Raw genomic sequence first — 26,845 nt, 5'->3', positions numbered from 1 at the left:
TAGGAGTTGCCTATCAGCRTGTGCTTTCCTGTTCTAACCACAATTACACAAATTGCTTGTGTTTTCCCTTCAGGTCTTCCAGAGTCAGTGAACTTCCGATTCACAGGTATGAGTGTTATGTGTTCTTTCCTGGCCAAAAAGATTTTCCTCCCTGTGCCCTTCACATTACCGGTTACTTCTTGGCCTTCCAACCAGTGCAGGCACATCTCAGTAGGAATTTGTGAAAATGGATGTGCCAGGGGAATATTCATATACTTGTGCCCCAATAGTGTTTGTAGGAGCTAGGAGTTAATTCAGTTTTCCATTAGTTGTCTAAAATTTGTCCTGCAAGGCTAATTCATTCCTATTTTCCCTCAGTGTATAATGTACATCAGTTTTTTTTTTTTTTTTTAGTTAATATAGCAAGGAAATAATTCTATAGTTAAATCACTACTGATAAACTACTTTGTTTAACATGTCTTTCCTTTTCCATGTACTGTCTTGGGCAGGGATGCAAATGTTCCACTAGCAAGGAGARCCTTATTATCTGACTTACAAGTGCACCTGATAGATATATGGAAGATAATAAGTATACATGCACACACATAGGTTCTTCCAAGTTGTACTTGTCTTACTAGGGGTGGACTTAAGGGCAAATATGAATACTGTTGACAGGATTTTTGAATTGTGTATATGGGTCCATAGACAAAGGGGTAGGTTGGCAAGTAGTGGGAAGTCAGTGATGTGGCATGGTGATTTGTGGTGGAGGGTGAATTACCCAGGTAAGTCCCTGCAAACACATCCCTGCACTCAGGTGTGGTTTTTGACTGTTTTTAGTGTCTGATGGTGAACACACAACCCCAGAGATGGTATTTGTCATTCATTTGCTGTCCGCGGAGCAACAGCCTCCAGTTTTCCAGATCACTGCTCCGTTCCTGGAGGTCAGCCAGGGGGGAAAGGCTGCCATCGGTGAGTAGAGTGGAAGGAACAGCATGGCAGAGCTCTGCCTCAGCCTTGGAGTTCATTGCCACAAGGCCACCTGGATGGAACTGGGGAGTTTTAGTCTCCCTCATYTCTGTCCGTTTAGCTAAGGAGCTGTCCTTGTGTGGGTGTAGTGGGAACCACTGAGAAGACTCAGGTTCATTTGTTGGCTGAGGCATAGGAGAGCAGGCTCAGGTATCTGTTTCTTCTCTGTTTTTTCCCCCTTATGCTGCTCTGCAATCTCCACRTTTGCTGGCCTCTCAACTGGACTGTGCACAAGGGAGAGGGTTTATCACCGTTTCCCTCAGGTTGCATTTACCTCATGAGTTGAGGGGCAGGAGTCTTAGCTGTTAGTTAGTGGTATGATCTGCTGCACTTTTGTTTAGGAAAACTTAATTTCTGGTGGTGTCAGGAGGTTCTGTGGGGTTCTTACAGATACCCCCTGCTCTATGCGCACTCACACACACAATCACTTTCATAAGCTGCAGGCTTGCATAGCTTTTGTTTGTGAGCCTCATTGATGGTAAGTTCTGTAATACAACCTCATCGGAGGACTAATTATTTCAGTGAAGGCAGCATGTGCTTGCCCTAGGACTGCTCTAGAATAATTCAACTTTTCAGGTACTGACTGAATTCATTGTTTTGGCTTCCTGCACAAGAGCACATCACAAAACTTAAGAAAATCTCTCCTGCTTAAGAGAATAAGGATGCTGAAGCTTGTGATCTCTTTCCCTGGAACAGGGATCCAGTTGGCGGTGAGCGACACAGACACAGCTCCTGAGGGTCTCTTTTTTGAGCTGGTGAAACCTCCCCACCACGGCATTGTGCTCAAGTACAGTGCAGGAGTGCAGGAACACATGGGAGTGGGTAAGTTGAGCAGAAGTCTTTTTAAAGGTGRTGAGGGGGTCAGCGTGTGCCTGGTGGCACAGACAGTTCAGTTGAGCAGCAGGAGATGGAGGCCTGAAAATGTGTGACCGTGGAATGGGATGCGTGGGAGACACTTCCCCTTTGCTTTGGTTTGTTGTCTAATTCCTGGCTGAGTCAGTGTKTTTCCTGTGCCAAGATGTGTGGGCTAGTTAACACACAGAGTCTTGAGGTAACTCTAACCAGGAGTTAATCAGAAGGCATGTTTTGTTTTACATGGGAAGTTAAATCTGACATAATACTTGGTGAACCTTTCTCCTGAAGCCTGTGTCCAAGTAAACATGTGAGCCAGTCATCAAAGCTCCTGAAGAGTTTTACTATTGATTTGGTGGTGGCAGTTTCCAGTATGTGATCAGATGGACAAATGCTATCTATAGGAGAGTGGAGCAAACRGAAGATGTGGAGATAGAAGCATTATCTATCTATGACAGATGGAAGCTTACACAGAAGCTGGGAAGGAAGGAGGGCCTCTGTGCTCTCAGAGAACAGGGAAGAGTTGCTGTGTCTGTGAAACTGTGAAGTTGTAGCTTTCTCTCTGCCCTGCATCTATTAATAAATAATATAATTAAGATGCAACATAAATATATGTAATATAAATAATATAAAYATATACTGTAATATAAATCATACCAGTAACATAAATGATAAATAATCCTTAATAAATCCGCTTATAACTCACACCTCTGTAAGGATGATATTAAATGCCAGCTAAGCATGTGATTCTGTTTTTTGCTAAATTAGAGCCTTAAATGAGTTGAATTGGATTGGTTTTCTGAACAAAGTCAGTCTGACTTGTGCAATTTTTATTTTTTTTGGGAAGGTGACACCTTCACCTATGAGGACGTCACTCGAAATGCTCTGCAATACGTACATGATGGTTCGTCAACAGCAGAGGACAGCATGGAAATCTCTGTCACTGATGGTGTCACCATGGTGACAACAGTGCTGAGGGTGGAGGTGTCCCTGCTGGATAACAACGGTCCACAGCTGGCCCCAGGCTGCTTGTTAGCAATGACTGTGGCTAGTAAAAGCTCCGTGACTCTCTCTCGGCTGCACCTCGCTTATATTGTAAGCTTTCGTCTATTTCTGCCTCAACCCAATGAGTGCTGCCAGCATCCCTTTCCTAATCCCCCCACAGAGCCTTCACAGCATACCCCTCTCTGCAGTTGGTGTGGATTCTTGGCAGAGAACTCAAGTTTTGACTGTATTTTAACTACTGCTGCCAAAAACGGGATAATGGGCTCTTTTATCCAACAGGGTTTAAAGCTATCTGTGTTTGACTGAAACAGAGGTGAACTGCCATGCTAACATGAGAACTGAGTTAATCCCAGATTTAGGTACCAAACAGACTTGTTAATAAAGCACACATATTTGCTTAGTGATAATCCCTAGATGATTTCTGTCTACCTGTTCTGTCCCATCTGTCTTTCAAAATTACCTAGTTCTTTTTCTGGACATGCTTGAGGATTTTTTTTTAAGCAAYCCAAGATGCTGCACTCCTTGGCAGCTTGGAGTTGATTCTGGGGTTTTTGTGCTATACAAGACTTACACTGTTAGTGAAAGTCAGAAGAAAGACATCTTGCTCCTAGCAGTTGATTTAACAGCAAAGATACTGGCAGTGGATTACAGGTGTGCACATTCCTCCCCTTAGGGAGGAGGTGAGAGTGAAACCAAAGCACATGGGAATGGCTGGAGAGACTTAACGTAATGGCTGTCAGAGGTGCTTAGGGAACTACGGGGGATGAGGCAGGATAAGAATGTTTTTTCCAAGGAATACAAGTCTGTACCAAGAATGTGAGCAAATCTACACAGACAAGTATGTAAATGTCAACTTGAGATGTAGCCCTRTTTTCATGTGGATCGCATCACCCCAGCTTCTGTTTTCTGATAGCTGCTTTCTGAGCAGTCAGGTTGTAGCTAGCCTGCTCCAATAAAAATGCATTTGAGCTGCAATTGGTGTGCTGGCTCCATCCCTATTGGCCACACCATTTCCATATATGCAAAGTTGTGAGCTGTAAATCTAGATCCCTGAGATGGCTAGAAGATGCTAGACTGACCAAGCTGAAAGAGAATCGTTCCCTTTCCTGATAGCAGTAATAGAAAGCTGAGTGTTTCAGTTGAAGCATAGTAAGTCCCAGAGGGCTGGTCATACCATGTTTTGCTGCTTCTTCAGTAAGGAAGGCGTGTGTTGTCCAGGCCCTCTGCACTCGGAGGTATTTTACCTGYGTTGTGTCAGGCTCTCTTCTGATAGCAGCAAGCCATGCTCTCCTGGCTGACAGCAGGTAACATTTTGAAAACCTACTGGATGAGTCAAAGACCAATTTGTTTTTTTTCACGGCATTGCCACCCCTGCTAACATGAACTGTACTTGTCTCGTACAGAAATAAGCTGTAGGAGTTCGTTACCTTTCTAGCAGTGTCACTGCTTCCTCACGGGAATATTCACAGCCCAGTCTCCTTTCTGGACTTGATTGGTTTGATTGCTAGAGCTTTCCAGCCCGGGCCAGTTTCAAGGCCTTGTACTTCATTACAGTAGAACATTTTACTGAGTAGTAAACCAACCTCTCCCTCAGAACAAATTACTTGTTTTTAAYCAGTTTCTGGTTCTGGAAAAGGTGAATCATGTCAGAAATACTTTTATAAAATAAATCCTGGTACAAGGAGATGCAGTGAGTTCAAAAAGATCAGCAGACCTATTCAGAGAGCAGTCTGTATAATCTGACTTTCTGGCACTTTCACCAAAAAACATTAACAAATTAAGAGCAGCAGTTGGGAGCAAGTGTTTTTTCCCTGTCCAAGATAGATACATAGGTTTGGTTTGCCATAGTTATGTGCCATAAAAATTACAACTTTACGAAAGTATATGAATCAGTTATGCTAAAACAGTAAACCACTGTAACTTGAACAATTCTTGTCTGACTGATTAAAATAACCCTTCAGAAATTTTTTCCACCTGTTAAGAGCTTGGACTGCTTTGCTTTTAAAAGTCCTACCTGTTGCATACTCCTTGTACCAAGCAGCCAAGAAAGGCAGATGGGCTCAAATACCTTCCAGCACTGTTTTTCCAWGGCTGACTGGATTTGCAGATATCTCTAGGAGATTGGCAGCCAGTGCTTTATTTTCATAGTGATTTGGCAGGAGACATGCAGAGAAGCATATCATTGGAGTTTGCCAAAACACTTCAGCAGGTGAGACACAGAATTACTCATTAAAGTGAGGTGCAGTTAGGTGCCTGTCCTAAGTGAATGCTTTTAAAAATGCAGTTGGCATGTTTTGGTACCTAAATCAATGCATAAAAAATGGCTTTGAAGAACAGTGTTGATATACCGACCGTCTCTGTGGCTAAGCCAGATGGAGTTTTACCCTGTGTGTGTATAATATTTTGCACAGAATTGAGTCTGTCCTGTTCTCCTCTTAGGAAGGAAAGCTGACRTGGAAGTTCTTCGAGTTTATTCTAAGGCAGGCAACAGTCACAGAAAAGAGGATTTGGCTCCTGCTCTGTATGTTGAGGATATCAAGGACRTGGTTGCACTTAATGTAGTTATAAGGAGCCAGATTGAGTATTTAGTTTAATATGGATCTGTCTATTGCAGCATTGCTCTAAATTTGTCCTTTTTTAACTAAGAGCTGAGCTTAGCTCTGTTTCTGTCTGAAGCATTGATTGGCAACTCTCTGCCGTTTATTAGTAACATTTTGGCTCGGTTTATGTAGGAGTGTAATTTGAAATTCAAAATACCGGGTTATCTTTTGGAGAATGTGTTGGTGTGATAGAAGGCAGAGAGAAAGCCTCTTGGTTGAAAGAAAAGCAAAATGCATTTTGTGGCAGATTCTGGGGAGGTACATCCAGCTGATGCTTTCCTCATCAGTAGAGCTTCTCCAGTATTCAACAGCTGAGGGTTTGACCCTAYGAGCTTGATGTATTTCCCTGTAAAACATTTTCTTCCTCCTTCCGTCTAGTGGAAGCTAATCTTGTTTTGGATTTTGKTTTTTTTTTCACATTTAGGATAATAATTCTCCTGACTCAGAGATAAGAATCCAGTTAATATCTCTGCCCACATACGGCACTCTCTTACGAACTTCTGGCTCTCGTGATGAAGAGCTTTCCAAGGTTTATAATTTCACCATGGAAGACATCAACAACCAGAGGATCAGGTATCAAAGAGCTCTTTTCCATCAAGACATGTCAATTAAAAGCTTAGTGGGCTCTCTGCAGGGAACTCAGGGCTATACTATATTAGTGCAATGCATCAAAGTTATTTTGTCCTTTCTAGACTATTGTGTCTTACAAAATTACAAATGAGGGCATTTCCTGTGTACAGAGATAGGTATTTCTGTGTGTGTGAAATGCCAGAAGTTTGTGTAGCTGCAGATTATGAGGATATTTTTCKGTATCTGCAATGTCATGGTGACATTTTAGATATTTAACACTGAAAATAGTGACTGTTGTGAGACCCACTGACTCAGGTTGTGTTTTGACTTGCACAGCTACTCCACTGTGTTTGAAACCGGCGATCAACCAGTCACAGACATCTTCCACTTCACTGTTTTTGATGCTGATAACAACCGGCTTGACAGCCAGATGTTTACCATCACTATCACATCTGCCCAGACAGTGCTATCACTTATTGCTTTTGCTGACCACATTACTGTAAGTGGCCGCCAAGGATACTGGAAACAGTGTCAAGAATGTGTCCGGTGTGAGAAACTGAACGRTCTTTTCCTGGATTGAGGGCAAATCACTGTGAAAGTATGGTGTTACACATGCAATCTTGTTAGTGTGAAGAGTTAACAAATTACTCAAAGGCTAAAGGAGGCTGATGGTACTGCTGCATCCCTGAACCTCAACTACTTCTGTTTTGGTCAGGAGCTGGGTCCAGAGGTTGAGTCTGAAAACATCTAGGGCTTTGGATTGATACAAAGCATTTCAGTCTCCTTATCAGAGCCTTTTGAAGTGATCTCCCTCCTTTCCAACTTTGCCTTCCCCCTCCCTTACGTTCCAAAACTTCCCCTCAACAAGAAATACAGACCTCTCCCTCCAAGAGGTCAGCGTGACTCTGCCAGTCCTCCTCCTCCCTGATAAAGCACTTGCAAGCTCCTCTTGGGGGGCAGGTAGGCTTTATTCTTCCCATCCCACCCCACCTCCCAGCTGATCTCATGTTCAAACCCTCTGGGGGAGGATGAGACAGGACTTCAGAGAAGTGAACGTGCAAGTGCCTGGGGAGCCTCCTCCATGGAGTGACTGTGCAGACTTTTTCAGTATTGATTTGGATGTTGTTGTGTGTTGTGTGCATTGATGGTAGTTTTGTTGTATTCTTTTGTTTTCCAGGTGGATGAGGGGGGCAGGGTCCCACTGCTGGCTCATCACCACTTAGCTGCTGATTATGATACTGCTGTCAAGGAAGACCTGCAGGTCACAGTTATTACTTTACCTATGTATGGCTACATTGAAAACACTAAGACAGGTAAAATACTTGACTGTSTCTTCTTCTTCCTGGCCATTGAAAGGGAACATAGGAAATGCCATGCTGGAGCAGACTAACTGATCTCATCACGATTCCTCTCTCCTGCTCTGATTGGTGTCAGTTGATGACAAAGAGCTCTTAAGTCAACATTACAAGATAACTTCTTTCTGGGGAGGCTGGGACAATGAAAGCTTTTACAAGCCCGTATGTATTTCCAGCATGTTTTACTCTCTRTCATTGAGTATAAAGCATTCTTTGCTGAATTCCAGCAACTGTCACAGTGAGCTTTAAAGCTGGGTGATCTGTGGCAGAACATGGCTGATGACACTCTCTTAGCTTACTTTGTTACTCAGAAGATGTAGAATTCCTCTCATGTTATCCAAGGATGTTCATCCAAGGGGATTGTTTGCTCACTCCTGTGTGTTGATCCTAAGAGAGGTGACATTTTACTTAAAGCATAACTTCCCTTTCTAAAATACCACCCTGTGTTGGCCAATATGGTGGCTTGTTACAACARTTACTACATTTCTCTAGGAGTGCAGGAGTTACTAACCATGATATATCATCCCTCCTGAATGATCTCTGCTTTGTGCTATTTTGGTAATGATTCTCCTCTCCTTAAACAGGCTATGGCTGGGTATTTTTCTTGGCTGAGAGCCATAGTTTTTCAAGGCACAACTTGATGTGGTGATTGGGTTGAGGGGAGATGTTAGTGACTGTCTCATCGTTGAAGAAAGTTTAAGTAGTTCTGGGACTGGGGATCACTTGTACTGTGCATGAAAATGCAACTTCCTAAATGCCTACTCTAGTGCAACAGAAATTGCTTTTTACATAGGTTCACAAGATAAGTGAAAACCATGTTTCAGAAATGAACATCCTTCTGCATCTCAGAACTTGTTATTCTTCTCCTAATTCTGCTTTTTTTCCTCTATTAGTGAATTGAACCTCCTTTCACTGGTGACATTCTGTTTGCAGGTGAGAGTTTTGGCCCACAGGGTGCTGTGGCCATGGATGCATCCTTCTCTATTCAAGACGTTCTAGAGAACAGCATTTACTATTTTCAGAGTGTCCATGAAAGCATCGAGCCAACAAATGATGTTTTCAGCTTTTATGTGAGCAACGGCTTAAGCCAGTCTGAGGTGCACAGCATTAATATCACTATTCAGGTACGCACATGCTCTCTGGCTGCTGAAGCCCTCTCTTCCCCCAGAGACAAGTGGCTTTTAAGGTGCAGCTCCCTCTAGCTGTGAGCTGTGCTCACCCCTTTGTAACAGATRTGAAGGCGGTTAAAGAGGGATTTCCTCCTCCTGTTTCCTTCCCCTAGTACAGCAGCGTAACTCACCATCAGACCAGGAAACAGTTGTGCATTGCAGCAGCTTCCTCAGGGCTTATTTCTCTGGTGTCCCTTCCATCTTATAAGCATCCACAATGATGGATAGATTTGGAGAGATTGATGTAGCCCACCCATGTACCACAGCATCAGTACTGTTATCTGGGAGCTTGTGTTTCATGCTGATAAGGAACAGTCATTTTCCTTTGGCCTTTTCCTTTCTGTCACTGTCTGCCTTTGGATCTGTACAGCGACAAAATGATGAGCCCCCAAAGATGATGCTGGAGCCTGTCAGAATGCAGGAGGGCTCAGGCGTGGTGGTTACCAATGCCTCCCTCAGCCTGCAGGACTTGGACACCCAGGACAGTGAACTTGTCATTGTGGTTACAAAAACTCCTGACCATGGTAAGTCCTGACAAGCTGTGTGTGTGTGTACCACCTCCTGATGTGAGAGAGAAGCCTGGCACATTCACGTAAAGCACATTTGTTCAGTGTGGCCCAGCAGTCACCCYGGGATTGCCCATCAGGACAGACTTGTTCTTCAAGAGATTTCCCTCACTGTCTGTGAGATGGGGGAAAGATTCAGCCTGAATACACTTTCCTGGGAAGTTTCCTTTTGTGTTACCCCATCTTGGTGCAAATCACCTGTTGTGGGATTCAGTGTTCAGAGCTGAGCAACTAGTGAAAAGCAAGGCAGGGTGTGTAGAAAAGGCTGCTTTGTTTTGTTAAACCAGTGGGGGCTGTGTGCCACCTTTCAGATCTCCTATAAGCAGCAGAATTCTTACCAGCTTTGACAATAAGTGGAAAATTTCCTTTAACTCTCCTGGCAAGACACTGTCGTCAGGAGCTGTAAGGCCACGTTCACCTGTGTGCATCCTACTGAACTGGCATGCAAACAGTCCTCCGACAGGCCGTCTTCTCCCTGTAATTTTCCTGCATTTGTCAGGTTATCTCCGCAGGAGGCAGGCTGCTGGGGAGCCCATGGATCATGGGCTTGTGCTGTCCCAGGGCTCATCCTTCACCTACCAGGACATTTTGGATGAGTTGATCGTTTATACTCAGAGTGGTGCAGCAGCRCAGACGGATGAGTTTGGATTCTCCATCACAGATGGTTTCTACACCCASGTGGGGAGGCTGGAGTTCTCCATGGAGCTGCAGAAGAACGAGCCACCCAAATTAGTCGTCAACAAGGGCCTGCAGCTTTCTGCTGGTACAGTATGAGGAGGGAGGATAATATCTTGTGTTCAGCCAACTCACTGGGAGATGTAAGCATATGTTTCCCTGTGGCTGTAATTGCAAGGTGAAGGTGTGTGCTTACACCTCTGATTTGACTAGGAAAATCTCTTTCAAATGTTTTTTCTCCCAAAGTGGGGCAAAGGGGTGGTGATTTATTGAAGGGAAGGGTGAGAATGAATTACACACACAGAAGACTGTGCTCTGTCTATGCAAGTGCAGGAGGGAATGCTGTAGTTAAGTCCTTGCCTCCCAAGAACAAATGTGTAGTCTGGGGCTTTATATCTATTAGCTGGGAAGGAGTAAGTGTGAGAGCATCTAACTGCGGTCCTGACAGATCGCTGCAGTCTGACAGTGCTCACCTTTCAGAAACTTTCCTCTGCCTTGAGCTTTGTTTTATATTTTTGGAAATGTGACCACCACAGTTAAACCTGTGCTGTGCTGATATATTAGTGAGAAACATGAAATCAYACAGTTACTGCTCCAGGTTGGTAACGTGCCCTGTGTGGATCCAACCCAGCTCGTAGGCCTGGGCTCCCCAGCAGGCCTAGCATCCAGGCACTTGAGACAGGAGCAAAGCATATGTCTTCAGTGCTGCTGTGCCAAGTTGGACATCCAGGACATCCTTGGAGAAGAGTCCTCTGCTTGTTTTCCTTATAGTGGAGTTGCCCTTGCCCTCCATAAAACTGCAACTCCCAAATTTGTAACGTATGACCTGCTATTTGTAAACTCTATGGGCCAACCTAGACAAATCACTGGGCTGGATTGGGTGGAGCCATTGGTAGGTCTTCTCTCTCTGGTGCAGGCTCTGCAGCACGCCTCACAGATCAGCACTTGAAAGTGGCAGCTATTAATTTGGATGACACAAGGGTCAAATTTGTCATGAAGAAGGATCCCAGCGTCGGCAGTCTGCAGTTGACCAAAAGTGATAATCCAGTCCAGATCTCTGCTAATGGACCAGTCAAAAGTTTCACCCAGGCTGATATAAATAAAGGTGAGAGAGTGCTTGATTTTAGCTAATTGCTGTGTCTAACAGCCAGTTCTAAGTAAAATGTGGCCACATCTTTATGTCAAGGGGAAGATGATTTGAAGCAGAAAAGGGAGAGGGAAAGTAGTAAAATAAGATGGTTATGTTGGGGGAGAAACACATGTCATAAAGCAAGTGCTAAAAAGTCTTTTTCAGCAGGAGAAAAAGAATGAAGAGAAAAAAGTAATGAATCCAAATGTGGGAGTTCTGTCAAGCCCCCAGACCCTTGGCTAACAGTGTCAGCCTGGTTCCAAACTAAGAACGAAATGATACAGCCTGTAGTAAACTACCTCTTTTCTCCTGTCCCTCTCTCAAGGGCAAGTGACATACAGTCACAAGAAAGGGGATCCCAGCGGAAGTTTTGCTTTCACCTTTGATGTGATCGATGCAGACGGCAACAAACTGATGGACCAGTTTTTCTATATTAGTGTATTAGGTAAAAAAATATTTCTTAAGTTACATTTTTTTTGCTGCAGAGCTCAGACCTTAGCAGAGTGAGATTTCCATCCCACATGTATGGCAAGTTAAGATATAATTCTTGAGATGCAGTGCTTTTTTTCCCATTGTTCATTCAAAAGCCTTTGACATTTAGGGCATGGGAARAGTTCACTGATATAAGGATTAGTTCTTTGGTACGTGACAAACTCACTGGAAAAGGCAGAAAAATTCCACTTGGCATCTTAATACTGTCTAGACATTATAATGTTACTATCCTCCTCTTTAGTGCTGAGGCCCCAAATACTCATTTTAGAATTACTGATTTGGGAGGGTTGCCTAACAAAGTGTGGGAGGGTGCTGTTTTCCTTGCACACAAGTATCTGGTGTAAATAATACCAAGGAAAGAAGGCTGGCTGTCTCCTAACTCACTCCATTTTGTGCCTAACCCTTTTAGAGGACAGGCTCCCCCCCTCCATCATCACTAACAAGGGGCTGGTCTTGGATGAGAACTCAATGAAGAAGATTACAACCCTGCAGCTCTCTGCTACTGATCAGGACAGTGAGCCAGCCAAGCTCTGGTTCCGGCTCATCAGGCAACCACAGCTGGGGCACCTGGAGCGCGCCACCTCCCCAGGTTTGCAGGAGAGCTTTTGGCTCTGTTGGACACTTCTAACAGCAAAGCACAGAAGGGCTTTTAAGCCCTGAAGGTTTACTGCATGAAAARTGTACTTGGAGGGAGCGGGAATTATGTTCTCTGTCAGAAAGCAAACAGTCATTGATCAAGAGCATTGCAGAGTAGGGTCAGTGGAGGCAGGGCAGCCCAACACTCGGCAGACAAGGATTTATTCAGCCATTCGGTGAGTTTAGGCCCCTTTGTAACCTCAGCCTGTGGGCCTTGCAGATCAGTCTGGTTCACCACTATGTGAATCTCCTCCTTCAGGATCTGCGCTGCATCTGCATGGCAGGCAACCCTTCTGTGTGACAGCATATAGTGCAGAGCTCAAAAGAATCTATCCCCTAATGTCTATGGTAACAGACTATCCCTTGGTGAACAGATAACTTGTTTTTACTCCCCCATTTTGGCCTGTAATCTCTCTTGATCCCTTAACTCCAGCCTCTTCTCCTGGCAGTGCTGCAGAGTGGGAGAGAACTCTTAAAAGGAAGATAAGTCACACACATCTGGTGTGATGGATATGCTGGATAATGAATTCCCACAGACTCTGTGAGAGACTATTTTAAACAGTGCACTGTGCCCATTTACACACACTTCCACTTTGACCCTCCAGATTCTGGAGACCTTCTGGTAATTTAGGCTTTTTTGGTCAACCTTGTGAAATTCAGAAAAGAATTCCCTGCAAATCTAGTGTAAATTTTAGAGTTGTCCCCCAAGCCCAGCTATCCCCTGATAGTATGTGTGTCCCTRCTCTTTTTTAGTCTTAAAATTGTGCTGTCATATAATATGCTCTTTTGGTGTAGATTATACTCACCTAAGATTTTGTTTCTTCTTAGAATTTGATTTCTTCTTAACATGAGATTAAAGTGTAAATCTCTACTGTGCATTTTCAGAATGCAGACAGTCCCTGTACAGCATAGTTTTAAAGTCTAATCTTCTTAGTGTAAGATGTCTTCTGACAACTCTGTTGAGAGGGTAGGAATAATGGATGGAAATTATAAATATGCAAACCCTCTGCTGAGAGAAAATTAAAAACTTACAATGCTTTTGTCTAAATTTTGAACCAAACATCGACTCTCATACTTTTGAGATCTGAAGGAGCTGAATTAAGTTTTTATTCCTCCTGCTATTTAAAACGTGATGATTCCAATTTCTTGGCTTTTTTTTTTCGGTCCTTAAGGGACTAAGAAACATATCAGCTCATGCAATGTGAAATAATTGTTCTCATGGCTTAAATGACCTAAGCCTAAGGAGAGAGTACTGGAGCACTCAAAAGAGCATATATTCTCACAAACTTTAAAACTAATGAGCTCTGAGTAAACCTTGGCTAATCATCCATTTKTGGGGTCATTTATTTGTACTAGTTCCCTGCATCTTTTGTAGTGTGGCCAATACTTGTCAGTAGCCATTTAATGTGATAAACTAGTGAAAAACTGTTATTTTTTTCCAAGGTTTTTCTTGTTAAGAGCAGTAAAACTGTCAGATGCACCAATGAGAGTTAAAAGTTCAAATGCTTTTTAAAATGCTTTGGGGAAACCTTTCTGTGACCATGTTGCCCCTAAGACTGTAAAGGTGTCACTATAAATTAGTGTTGAAAATAGGACTTGGACTGTTCTGTATGCTGGGTGCTAGGAGGAAAAAAGAGCAGATTGTGCCCAGGCTCCTGTGCTCTCCCTCCTGCACTGCTGGAGACAGTGCCAGGCCGGGCCGACCGCTACTCTGCCCTTGTGGGACATTTCTGTTGTTGCTGTTCCCTATGATTTTGAAGGCGTTTTTGAAAACTGTGAGGTGAGGCTGTTTGCACGCCAACTGAGGCTGGGAACCTTTTGCCTACACTGAGCGATGCCATGGTTAAAGCTGTCTTGTTTGGCAGGGAGAATCAAAGCTGTTTCACAGCTTCTCTCTTGCTCTGTGCCCTGTGTGGCCTGACCCCTATCAGGTGCCCTAGCAGTGTGAAGCACCGTCATACCCTTTGAAGTCTGTGAAGAAGTCTGTACTTCTCTTTGCAGAAGGGGGCTGCTATGTTAATTCAGAAGTTGTGGAGTAGAGTTTTCAGCTGTATGTCAGCCAAAGGCCTGGCTCAGTTGAAGTTCATGGTATAGTCTCAGTGAAAGCAGAGCGAACCAAGAGTGAGTGCTTATATGTGTCCAGCTCCCTGTATTTTTCCCTGTCTCTGTTTCTGTTGCACATTTTCCTTTACTGTTCTTTTTCTAGGGACAAGAATAAATTCTTTCAGCCAGGCAGACCTGGCCTCTCGTAACATCCAATACGTCCATACTAGTGACACTGAAAAGCATGCCGATGCATTCACCTTTTCTGTGTCTGATGGAACGAATGAGGTAGGTTCCAGCATGTTTCTTCCTCGAGTCAGAGCAGACTCTTGGTTCTGGCATATGTGGTGGGAGTCAGTTTTCCTCCTGCATGCTTGTGAGACACAGATACACTTAGGCAAAAGAAATGAAACAAGCTGCGTGTGGGCTTGTAACTCCACAATGGTGGATACTCTTGCTTCTCTTGTGTCAGAGATCTTACCACAGAAGAGGAGAGAACCCTTTTCACAAAAAGTGGAGCAGCCTGAGATATAGCCTCTTCATATATGTTTACCTAGATTTCAGTGTCTAATTTTCATCTGCTGAGCAGTCACTGCTGGAGCTCAGCATTCATCCAATGCATTGACAGAGGAGCCAGAAGCATAGCTAAACCCTTGAGAAATGTCTCCTCCCTATTTTGGGAAAGGGGGAAATAATAGCTGCAGAGATAAGAGGACAAAGCAGAGCTCAATAACAGAGGTAAAAAATGTATCTCTGTAAATATCACAGAAAGATGGTGAAGGAATTATGGGGGGGGGGTAGTAGAGGTCATATTCATATGATTTGAACTCAAAAGCTCTTGTTTACTCACAGAAGAAAAACAAGGCCAAAATAAAGAAACTCATACTCAGTGGTTACTGTGGTCTTCTTAACAGCATTACCGTTTCAGTTGCATTGCACTCTTAGTAGACTGCATTTGTCTGGAGAGGCTTTTCCTTCTCTTCTAGGTGAGCCAGACATTTGACATCACCATTAACCCTGTGGATGACTCCCTACCGATAGTGCAGAGCCCTGGGATGAGAGTTCAGGAAGGTGTGAGAAAAACCATCACGGAGTTTGAGCTTAAAGCAACAGATGCTGACACAGAGGTAAGGCAGGACTCCCCCCTTGCCTCCTACCTACCCTGTCCTGCTGCACATCTGGGCTATCAGAAGAAATGGGCTTGTGTTCAAAGAGAGAGATTGTAATGAGTGTCTTCCCTACCTGCTCATATCCTGTTTGATCAGAATTTCAAACAAACAGCTTGCAGAAGACCCTATTTGTATGTAGATAGATAAATAGATAAATGAGTGTTTGAGCAGTGCAAAGTCTTGGCTTGAGAAATGTATACTTCATCTGGGGTGTCTCTTGGACACACAAACAACAAAAAGCTACATGAAAAATACTGCAAAGTTGCTGTGATCAGAGCTAGTCCCTGCCCTGTCCTCACCTCCTTTTGAATGTTATGGATTTGACCTGAGTAGCCCTGAGCTTACGCTTGGCACAGATGAAAATGGCATTTCCTCCTCCTCGTTCTGGGTCTTACTGGAGGTGAAGCAGTCCCATGCTGACTGTACCTCATTGGGCTGCAGTTTCCTCAGAGCAAGAGAGCTCCTGGCTCACCGTAACTGCTCTGAGCCAAAGCAAAGATTGTCACTGCTTCCATGGAGCAGCTTCGCTTACGTGCTACCCTGTGCCAAAGTGACAATGGGCTTGGACGCTTAGAACGGTTGCAGGAGGAGTAATCGCTGTTCTGATTAAGGAGTTGTCATGAGGGTGAGAGCTATCTCAGACCGTCCAAACCAATAGTTTGGTCTGATGAAWCTAGCCTAGCTCTCCCTAGTTGGGTGGTTGTGTGGGAGCAGAATGGGGTAGTGCTAGGTCTCAGGGTGAACTGTTTCAGGATGCAGTGCTGCCTTTCAGCCCTGGTTGGGAATACTGTACTAGGAAGGCTGGCTGTGTGTGGAGAGTCCCGCTCCAGGTCTCTCTAGYGTGAGTGACCTTCCCGTCTGGCTCCGGGAGCACATCCTCACCTTCACCACCCTGTCTCCTCSGTGCAGGCTGAGTCAATCACGTTCACAGTTGTGCAGCCCCCCCAGCATGGCCTGATTGAATGCASTAACAATGGCCAGCGCTACCACCAAGCCACTACCTTCACGATGGATGACATCTACCAGAACCGCATCAGCTACAGTCATGATGGTAGCAGCTCCCTGAAGGATCATTTCACTTTCACTGTGTCTGATGGGACCAATCCCTTCTTCATTGTGGAGGATGGGGGAAAGGAGGTAAGGGGAGGATGGGGGAGGAGAGGGAAATTTTCCATAGCTGATAGGCAGCTCCCCTCAGAGGAGGAAGACTCAGCTGCTGTTACTCCACTGAAGATAAGGACTGAGTATTCTCAGTTATGTGCCACCGTGTATTTGTTCACTGGTGTCCCAGCTTGGCATTTGTGTGTGCAGACTAACCCCTAAAGAAGCTGAAGGGAACCAAACTGACAATATGGTAGCCAAAGCTTTGATTGCCACAGTGTCAGCCATGACTCTGAACATTTGTCAGGTTGTGACGGCAGCACCACAGCGCTTCAAAGTGGACATTCTCCCTGTGGATGATGGGACACCCAGGGTCATCACCAACCTGGGCTTGCAGTGGCTGGAGTACACAGATGGCAAGGTAACTGGCTGCCTGGATTCGACTTAGGTTGTTGCTCAGACTGTTTCAGGAGAAGGGGGTTCACAGGCAAACATCCTGACCCGTTAGCATTGTTACTGTTTTGGCAGAAAGCAGGTGCTCCTCTGTGTTYATGGAGTGGCTCGGAAGAGGCAGAGATTTGCAGGGATGCCTGTGTTGCTCCATTAGCTAAACCAGGCAGCATGAGATGAAGGTAGAGCCTGTGAAGAGAGGGTCTGTGCTCAGTGGGCAGGGAGCATTAGGCTGGGAGGTGCTTCTGCTGAATAGCTGGCTGCAGGAAGCTCTTTCCCAGCAGGCCTGAGAAGAAGACAGGGGGAGGAAGCAGTGCAGGATCCAAGGAGCCTCCTTTGCTGTGGAGCTCCATGATGGCAGAGGCAGCTTCAACCCTTTGCAAAGACAGTGCAGATGATCACCTGGGCTACCRGACTTCTGGGAGCAGTGGGTTTTCCACCTGCTTTAATGTACCAGAGTGTTGCAGAACTGTGGGTGCATTGCGGGAGTTCAGGGAGGTATCTTGGGGCAAGGGGAAAAGCTGCTTCCTGACCCATCCCCTTYCCTCACATCAGCAGGAGCAGTAAGCCTGACTCTTCTTGGCTCTCTCACAAGCTGTCCAGCTCAGCACAGCCCCACTCCCTTCAGCCACCCTTCTTGGGCAGATTTGTCCTGCGCCTTTTCCCTCATACCTGGGGCAGTTTCTTTTCAGTTTTGCTGATGGCTGAGAAGCCTTCACCGTGTGCCGCAGCAGCCACAGTAGAGATGACATGGTTCCTTACTGTGACATACCTTTATTCTGCTAAGTCCAAACAAAAGCCTAGGGAATAAACCCTGTGCTCACTTTTGAGGACCCAGCATTAGCTGCAGTCCTTTCCAGGAAAAARGGAGCTAGGTGACAGCATATTAAGAAACGGAATTTCAACTGAAGTTTCTGACTTAGGAGAAAGCATTCCTGAGGCCTCAGGAAGGTTAAYGCTCTTTCTCTTTTTCCCCACTTTGTTAAAGGTATTTTCTCTTTAAAGAGAAAGCAAAATGTGGTGAAACTGAGACATACCTATATGAGATAAGAAAGAGGATTAGTACAGACTCGCTAAAGCAGCATAAAATGTTGTGAGTGAAACCCTTAAACTTGAGGCCATTTGCAGATGTTTTTGGTGAAAGCAGGTCTTACCTGAGCATCAGCCTCGTTCATGGAGGGGCGGTTTCCACGTGAAACCAGGAGATTTGCCCTAACTTTTAATTCCAGCTAGACAGAGCTTGGCAGCTTGTTCTAAAATTGCTTTTGCACAACTATTTTTTTAAAACCAAATCTGGAGCAGAATTTGAATCCTTTCTGTGCTGTCAAATATCATGTGGGACATGACTAGAGCTCTACAGCCTCTGTCTGTTCAAGGCCACTCTTTGTGACAATAATCCTAAATTCCCTAACTTCTCCCTTATGGTGCACTGTTTGATAGAGGGATGATTGGGCTTTTCAGATGAGCAGTCAGACTGTCACTACTACATCTCCAGAGTTCAACTCCCTTGGTTTGGCTTTAATCCAGGCAACCAATGTAATCACTAAGAAGGAATTACTGACGACAGATCCTGACACAGATGACAAACAGCTGATCTATGAGATAACAGCAGGTCCCAGACATGGTTATGTGGAGAGCAAGCTGAAACCAGGGACAACTGTGACCACCTTCACTCAGGGTATGGAAATTGGGCTACATGTTGTTAATTTTTTCCTTTGGCTGCCTGAGTTTATCAGGGTAGCTTGTGTCTTGTCCTKTGCAAATGCAGTCAGCACTTCTGCTGTCCCTTCTCATTAGGTCTTGCCAACCAAACCTGGCCTCCCTTGGGTTCTGTAAGTGCAAACAGAGAGAATGGAAGGGACCTATTATTTTGGGGCTGGAGCTTAGAAAAGTTACTTTACGCTGCAAGAAAATCAGAGATCCCTGAACATCTCTGCAGGGAAAAGGAGCCCCATTAAACATATGAGCTTATGGACTAGAGCTGAAATATATACTGCCTAGCAAGTTCAGATTCCRTATGTTTGACCAAAGCTACTTTAAATTTACTTCATTTTTAAACATGAACCATTACAGATAAAGATTAGGCAAAGAAATAATCTGTCACAGCTTGCAGGCTGGCTTCTGTCAGAGATAAGACTGTGCGAGTAAGAGAAGCTCTAGCAGCATGAAGGTCATGTACAGGATCCAAGCCATGCAGCTGTGTGCGTGCATGCATGTGCACTGCTTATTTGTAAAACTGTGGTTGAATTTCTGAGTTGGCTCACTGGACATCTCCTCCTGGCAGAGGATGTGAACCATGGCCTCATTCGATACGTGATGCATGAGGAGAAGGTTCAGGAGAGTGTGGACAGCTTTCAGTTCCTAGTGAAGGACAGCAAGCCTAATGTGGTCAGTGGCAATGTCTTCCATATCCAGTGGTCTCTCATCAGCTTTACATACACCAGGTAAATGACATGGAGTTTACAGTATTCTTCACACAGAGATGCTCTTATTAAGAGCAAAGCAGATTGAGCTCTGTAATATGTGATGGACCTGCAGCATGCAATCAAATTTCTGGGACAGTTACCATCTTTTATGATCATTTCACTTGTATGCCATAAAGACTTGAGGTCTCACTGCCATGCGCTGTAATTCCACACAACAGTCCCACTRTTGATTCCTAGATGGTGGAGGAGCCAAGAGCAGCCAGTATGGAAAAGGGAATTCATGTGTGTGTCAGAGAGTAGAAGCGTTTGCAGGGTTAAACCGTGGAGCAGAGTTGCTAAACAGCTGACATCTACTCAAGTGCCTAACCTGAAGAATACCATTTGTGTCTTGGTTATAAGTGTCCCCTGGACTTTCTGTAGAGGCATCAGTCAGCTTGAGTTTGTGGGGCTCAGGACCAGTATTAACACACAGGGTTTGCTTCCCAGTCTGAAATTCCTAATCGCCACATTCCCCATAGCACATCAGTGCAATCAGCTAGTCCATTAAACAGTGTCCTGTATTTGTCCCAATTTAATRTATTTTCAGCTACAATGTCAGTGAGAGTGCAGGCTCTGTGAGTGTCACCGTGCAGCGGATTGGTAACCTCAACCAGTACGCAATTGTCTTGTGCCGCACAGAGCAGGGAACGGCCACCTCCAGCGCCGGTTCACAGCCTGGAGAGCAGGACTACGTGGAGTATGCAGGACAGGTAGGTTGAGAGCACAGGGAGAAGGAAGGGATGGCTGTGGCACTTGCCAGCAAGCCTGGAACAACAGTGAAGGCAGGAGGGCAGGGCCCACTGGGAAATTGGTGGAAAGTGGAGGCATAACAGATTATTAATTGCTAGAATTGTTCTCTGCCCGCAGCCATTTCTTCCATTAGCGTCTGTCTTTGAACATGGACGCAGGAATTTCATAAAAGATTTCACTGTCTCCTGCATATTTAAGCAGTACTTCTTATTTTTTTAATTCAAGTAGTTTTTGTGCAATGTGTTCGTTCTCTCTCTTTGTAAAGCTTATGATGCCTATAATACTAAAGAGTCATAGCAGAACTGATAAAAACATGATGGAGACTGTCAGGTATTTCATTTCTAAAAGTCTGATTTATTTCTTTCAGAAAGGGTCTCTTTTTTATCAGGTTTTTATATTGGTGGATACCTTTTGGGGTGGTATTTTGATAGACCACAAATGTTACAGGCTTGCGCAGGTAGGATTGCTATTCATGGTCATACAAAAGACTAAAACCATGACTGAGACCAGGAATAGGAGCCCAGACACTGCATTTGCTGCTGCCTTGCACCTTCAGTCATCCTTTATCTTGGGCTTAAGTTGTTGCATGACACTGCTCCATGTGCAGGACATGAAGGAAGGGGGAGGCAAGAAGGACAGAAAATTTCAATCCRGGAGAACAGTTTGCCAGTGACTGCATACATTGCTGCTTTCCCCCCTCCAGGTGCAGTTTGAGGAGTGGGAGGRCACCAAGGCCTGCACCATCGTCATTAATGATGATGTCGTCTTTGAGAGCACGGAGAGCTTTGCTGTGGAGCTCAGCATGCCAGCCTATGCCTTGCTGGGAAACATCACCCGGGCCACAGTCTTCATCACTGATGCCGAGGACGAGCCCACCCTGCAGTTCGACAGGAAGATGTACCGCATCAGCGAGAGTGCTGGTTTGCTCTCTGCTCCCGTTGAAAGGAAAGGTGGGTCGAACCGGACAGAGCAACTGTCTGTGCTTCCACAAGACTCTGCGGTGTGGGAGGAGAGTGACTCTGCAAGCACTGAGCGCTGTAGGGGTGATGTGCAGAGCCTATGCCTGTTCTGCAGAGGGTGGATGGGAAGTCCTGGAGACTGTAGTCGACAGGAAGGTGAGAGGTGACAAGTGCAGGACCTGCCAGTGTCCTGTGAAGTGCCTGGGGCTGCCTAGAGTTTGACTTTAGATTTCGGACTTTATAKACAATAGAAGCAGTTTATTGAGTGTATGCTGCAGTCTTTTTTATGAATGGGATCAGTACAAAGCTACTGAGGAATCTGCAGCATATACTTTTGTCAGACTCAGGCAAAAGGCTGTTTCTGCTAGGCAAATACCTGCGACTGCCAAAACAACTGGTATTTGCTAGGGATTTGGTTTGATATGGTTTAGGTCTTGTCTTCTTTTTTCTTTTTTTTTTCTTTTTCTTTTTTCTTTTCTTTTTTTTATCTTCGAAAGTAGTTTTATGGTGCAACTGAAATGATAGGAAACAAGGTTGGGCAGATAGCTGGATTTTTTTCTTTCCCAGGTCTGTTGCAAGTCTCACCAAGCTAAAGTTCTCTGCTTTTGGATCCATTTCTCCTGCCAGTGTGAGCAGAAGCAAACCTTTGTTTCTATTTGCTGCTTCCGTGTGATCTAGAGACTGTGCTTTGTGCAGACCCTGTCACTGTGTTGTATATTCTCTAGTAGGCAAGCACCATTGGCTCCCAGAKAGTAGTCACCAAGAGTGCAGGTTTGATGTACACATGGAAGTCAGYCCTAAGCCTGTTTTGTGCTAGTTTAGGAGCAAGGATGGTGTTCTTTATACTCCCCCCCCTTTTGTGAAATAGGCTGCTTTTTTTTTCTACTATTTAAATTAATAATATCTGACTTCTCCACCAAATGGAGTAAGAGAATTTGCAGAGAGTTACAAGATTTTCTGTTGCATCTTAGGGGACACCAGCAACACTGTGTCTGCCATTTGTTACACTGTCTCCAAATCAGCCAAGGGAAGCAGCRTTTATAGGCTGGAGCCTGGCTCTGACTTCAAGTCCCGGGGGATGACAGATGAGAACCGCATTGTTTTGGGGCCGGGTGTCACCATGTCGACATGTGACGTCACRCTGATTGATGACAGCGAATACGAAGAAGAGGAGGAATTTGAGATTGTATTGGCTGATGCTTCCGATAATGCCYGCATTGGAAGCCTGGCTTCAGCCAGCGTCTTCATCAGTGGTCCCAATGACGCCTCTACTGTGTTCCTGGGAAATGCTACTTTCACCGTCAGTGAGGCTGCAGGTGAAGAACAGAAGAATGTGTGGGGTGCTTACCGGGAATGCACATTTTCACCACAGTGAGGCATCAGAAAGAGCAGTCTAGTGCACTGCAGGAAACCGTAAAAGATTTGTGGCGAGTTTCTGTTCTTTCCTCTGCCCCTGAGGGAGGACTGGGAGTTATTCACTGCAATGGTCCATGCTCAGTGCAGGGGCAGTGATGACAGGAGAAGGGCACACCAAAGGGGGGAGAGGAGGCGGTTTTGTGGTGTCTGACTGGTTTCTAATCTTATTTCTCATGTATGCAACTGATGATACAGGAAACATTGAAATTCCAGTCCTGCGACAGGGACCTGATCTTTCCATCCCCATCTCTGTGTGGTGCGCCACTCGGACATCAGACCCTCCATCTGCCAGCCCAGGAATTGACTATATCCCCAGCTCCAGGAAAATAGAGTTCAGGCCAGGGAGGACAGAAGAGGTAAGGAGCCTCTTCAGTCACTCATGAGTCTGCTCAGTCAGTTGACACTGAATAACTCAGCATTGGTTAGATGTTTGACAACGGATCTTGAAAGACGTTGTTCCTCCTCCTTTCGAGAGGCTTGAACAGTGGATTTTTAAAGGATTATTTATCAATGGATTCTTGACTTCTGGTCTATGTTTGGGTATCTCAAACCACCCATGTGTTTAATAGTCTTTCTGTGTTCCTAAACATGAGAGATGAGGATAGGAAGTGCTGTACAAGGAGAGGGTGCAGAAAGGAAGCTGAGGGTTAATGCATGATTACTGTCTGCCAGGTATTTCTGCTTGTTAACAACCTCAGTGGGGGTGAGGCGCTTGGACGGTACGTGAGAAGGGTTAATGAATCTCTCAGGCACAGATCTGCRTCAGGTCTGTGCTCCATCCAGATTCACTGAAAACATCTCTCCCAGCGTAAAAGTGGCTGCCTCTTCTGCGAAGTGATGTGCCTAGATCTAGAACATTGTTTCCAGAAGAACAGTCATTGGCTAATGAGTGCAGAAAAAGACTGAATGGGATACGCAAATGTGAATGCCAGGAATCTCTGCCTTTTCACAGAGTGACGAGAGATTGCATCTCTAAAAGTGGGATTTYTGCTTTCCTTTTAGTCCTGCACTCTGACGATCCTGGACGATGCTCAGTACCCGGTGATAGAAGGACTGGAGACATTTGTTGTATATCTCAGTTCACCCCATGGAGCTGAGTTGAAAAAGCCTTTCCAAGCAATAGTGGCCATTAATGACATCTTCCAAGATGGTAAGCTATCCATGGCAACTCTGTCTAGTCCATCCTAGTCTCATCTTCAGCACTTCTGCACAGCAGGAGACTTGTTCAAGTAAAGTTACTCCTAGGGTGGATTTAGCCTATGGTTTGGGGATCCTCCCGTTCCATTTCGCTACCCTGTTCTTTCCATGCATCACTGTCCACAAAAGCATAAAGTCTTTGAAAGTGCAGAATAAATTGTYCAGTAGGATTCCTTTGCTTTCAGGCAGGCTTTGTCTCCTCTACTCAGTCCTCATTCGTGCTRTCTCTGAGCCAAAGTCCCCCCTGTTGTGTGAGAATATTTCAGGATATGTTTCCTTTCCCTTGAGTTTTAATGTCTCTCGTGTTTGCTTGCCTGAGGAAAGCACCATCTGCATAATTTAATTCTGTAGTAGACTATAATCATTTCTGCCTTTGTATCTTCTGTTGCGATCTGCTTTCCTTGCTGCAAACCATTTATTTTATGTCTGTCCATAGACAGCAGCTTAATGATTTGAGACGAAGGAATTATTTTCAGTACTGAGTTCTCATGTAATCCCTTCCTGACATGCCTTACAAACACACCACTTTCAGGCCTGTCTTGTTCTCCAGCATACTGGAGCAGCACCAAAATGTTGGGGAAGAAACCAGTTTCAGCAGCCTTTGGAGTAGGTGACTAACAGGTGATTAAGAAAGATACTGTATCGTTTTTGAAGGACAGCAGAGTTGGGGGCAGGTTTAGCTCAGTTGGTTAGAGCATGGTGCTGCTAATGCTGAGGTCATGGGTTCAATCCCCATATGTGGCTATGCTGAGGTTTGGACTAGATGAGCTCCAGAGGTCCCTTCCAACCTTACCATTCTATGAATCTATGACTCTAGGAGTCCTGTTGTCCGTGGAGGGCAATTAAGGTCACTGGTTTGTTAAAACCAAATCCTTTGCTAAGGCGCAGTGAAACTGTYGTTTCATTCTCTGGCTGTCAGACTCCGTACAGCAGTTCTCCAAGAGTTTATGTGCCTCCATTAGCTCCTGTCTCTCTTGGGGGAGCTCATTGCTGCTTGACTCTTATTGCCTTCTGCAGTACCCAGTATGCAGTTCAGCAAGGATGCCTTCATGGTGAAGGAGAAGGAGGGTGTCCTGCACATCCCCATCTTCCGCACAGGGGACCTGAGCTATGAGTCTTCTGTCAGGTGCTACACCCAGAGCCAGACAGCAGTGGTCATGGAGGACTTTGCAGAAAGGAGAGATGCAGAGGAGTCCCGCATCACTTTTTTGAAAGGGGAGAAGGTAAGTTGAACTGATCTTAAAGGGAGAATGAAGAGCGATGGATGAGAGAGTTTCAGATCTCCTCATTGACTCTCTGATTTCAGAGGCGTTTTGCAGAGCTGCTTCCACAAAMACTTAAAGTCACAAATCCTCTGGTTCTGGATATATGACAGGACTCTGGAGAGAGTCCTTGTTCATTRTGAGACTGGTTAAAACATCAAAAACAAATCCTCTGTGTCAGTAGGACTAAGGACTGTTGTGGCAAGGAGCTGTTGGTTTGTGGAAGTAGATGTGTTCACTGCTGTATCTCATCATGTTGTTTTTTCTGTGCTGTTTTTTCCACCCTGAAGAAATAGCCTTAAAAATAGAAGAGTGCTTCTTCCAGGGTTAACAATACTCAGATAATAAACACTAGATGGAGAGGAGCAGTCTGGCCTTCTGGTGGGTTCAGGGGATTTATGACCGTTTCCTGTTTTCTCCTCCTTGTTAGTTAAAGAACTGCACTGTTTACATCAGTGATGATTCTGCCTTTGAACCAGAAGAGCAGTTTCGGGTCTATCTTGGTAGCCCACTTGGAAACCACTGGAGTGGAGCTAGGATTGGGAAGATGGATATGGCAACTGTAACTGTCACCAATGATGAAGATGGTAAGTGAGAAGACACAAAAAGGATGTAGAAGCTGTAGTGCAGGATGCAGTTCCAAGTAGTCAGCACAATCTCATCAACAGTTTTGAGTTTCAGTCAGTACACAAGAAATGCCTTCGGTCACATTATCACAGCTTTGGTTTGTTGGATTCGTTCTCACAGAAATACTGTGCTGGAGACCCACCGATCTATGAGCAAGACAATCATGAGGTCGTCCGTGCGGGGGCTTTGTGCACTGGTCATGGTATTACAGGAGGGATTGAATAGCAGGGGCTTGCATACACCCATTTGTCCCATTTCCCRTTGCCCTGCAGTCGCTCAGGAAGCCACTGTGCTTCCTCTGGGAGCTGTTGTATTCCCTTTGCAGTGCCACAGCCTGGAGAGGTTTGTGGGGAGAAAGGGGAATGGTAGGTCCTTGCAGTGTGACTAGGAATGGGATCCATGTCTCCATCACATCTCATGGAGCAGGGACATGTGCTTCAGCGGGAGGCAGGGGATAGAGGAGTTAATGTGCTTTCTTCTGTAGCCTAGTTCATACTGAAACGTTACAACTGCAGTTTTGGCCCTTGCTTTGAGRAGCCCCTGGCTCTGAAGAGGTGCAGATGTGCTCTAAAAGGAGCTTCCCGCAGATTCTGAAGGGGAATGTACTTCATCTGTAAACCATCAGCTGTGGTGCCGACCTGGGGCTTTTTCTTCGCTGCTGTTTCTTTAGCACCCACCATTGAGTTTGAAGAAGCTTCCTATCAAGTGCGGGAACCCCCTGGCCCAGAGGGTGTTGCTGTTTTAAATATCAAGGTGGTCCGGAGAGGGGATCAGAATAGGACCTCAAAAGTCCGCTGTAGCACCCGTGATGGCTCAGCTCAGGCTGGAGTGGATTACTACCCCAAGAGTCGAGTGCTCAAATTCAGCCCAGGTAAAGGATCCTTGGAGGGGAGGTTTGAGGTGGTGGTGTGACCAGTGATGTTTTATGCATGTGGGAAAGGAACAATGAAGAGAGATATTCAGGAGACTTGGAAAAACTCACTTTTTGCATGAGGCTTATGACATYGACATAGGTCTAACTGCTCCTGGGGGAGTGGATGCATTAACTATAAGAAGGTTGTACAAATACCTTAGATGTATTTTTGATTTGAGGTTTGTTCTCAGTCTTATCACAGTCTTTGTGGAAGAAAACATTATGCAATTCTCCAGTGTGTTACAAGTGGATTGCAAGATTTTTCCCCTTTCTGTGTGTTAGGCATGTGTTTTTGCCTCTCCCCCTCGCCCTGTCTAATCATTCTCAGCTCAAACCTCCCACTATAATGGCTTCTGTTCTGAGCACAAGCTTCTCAGAAGAGGAATGAAAGCCCTAAGACAGTTTTTTTTTTTTTTTTTTTTTTTTTTTTTTTTTTTTT

At 45.0% G+C, this 26,845-nt stretch overlaps 1 protein-coding gene across 1 annotated transcript in view; it reads left to right on the top strand.

The window, feature by feature from the left end:
• FRAS1 (Fraser extracellular matrix complex subunit 1) overlaps positions 1-26,845 on the top strand; it is a 176,856-nt gene that overhangs the window by 134,453 nt on the left and 15,558 nt on the right. Inside the window, exons 34-60 of the mRNA XM_085308858.1 lie at positions 74-106; positions 817-948; positions 1,702-1,827; positions 2,705-2,952; positions 5,887-6,035; positions 6,369-6,531; positions 7,210-7,345; positions 8,321-8,511; positions 8,927-9,080; positions 9,622-9,885; positions 10,714-10,902; positions 11,252-11,371; positions 11,828-12,007; positions 14,261-14,385; positions 15,084-15,224; positions 16,176-16,403; positions 16,675-16,788; positions 18,345-18,495; positions 19,102-19,261; positions 19,830-19,992; positions 20,736-20,982; positions 21,963-22,307; positions 22,603-22,763; positions 23,410-23,557; positions 24,622-24,827; positions 25,297-25,453; positions 26,164-26,364. Of these exons, the coding sequence (XP_085164984.1) occupies positions 74-106; positions 817-948; positions 1,702-1,827; positions 2,705-2,952; positions 5,887-6,035; positions 6,369-6,531; positions 7,210-7,345; positions 8,321-8,511; positions 8,927-9,080; positions 9,622-9,885; positions 10,714-10,902; positions 11,252-11,371; positions 11,828-12,007; positions 14,261-14,385; positions 15,084-15,224; positions 16,176-16,403; positions 16,675-16,788; positions 18,345-18,495; positions 19,102-19,261; positions 19,830-19,992; positions 20,736-20,982; positions 21,963-22,307; positions 22,603-22,763; positions 23,410-23,557; positions 24,622-24,827; positions 25,297-25,453; positions 26,164-26,364 (4,632 nt within the window). The remainder of the gene's footprint in view (positions 1-73; positions 107-816; positions 949-1,701; positions 1,828-2,704; positions 2,953-5,886; positions 6,036-6,368; positions 6,532-7,209; positions 7,346-8,320; positions 8,512-8,926; positions 9,081-9,621; positions 9,886-10,713; positions 10,903-11,251; positions 11,372-11,827; positions 12,008-14,260; positions 14,386-15,083; positions 15,225-16,175; positions 16,404-16,674; positions 16,789-18,344; positions 18,496-19,101; positions 19,262-19,829; positions 19,993-20,735; positions 20,983-21,962; positions 22,308-22,602; positions 22,764-23,409; positions 23,558-24,621; positions 24,828-25,296; positions 25,454-26,163; positions 26,365-26,845) is intronic.

Source organism: Rhea americana, unplaced genomic scaffold (assembly GCF_003343005.1).
Source record: "Rhea americana isolate MKP2758 unplaced genomic scaffold, rheAme1 scaffold_284, whole genome shotgun sequence".
Lineage (NCBI taxonomy): Eukaryota > Metazoa > Chordata > Aves > Rheiformes > Rheidae > Rhea > Rhea americana.
The sequence above is the reverse complement of the archived record's forward strand: the minus strand, read 5'-3'. Positions and strand labels throughout refer to the sequence as shown.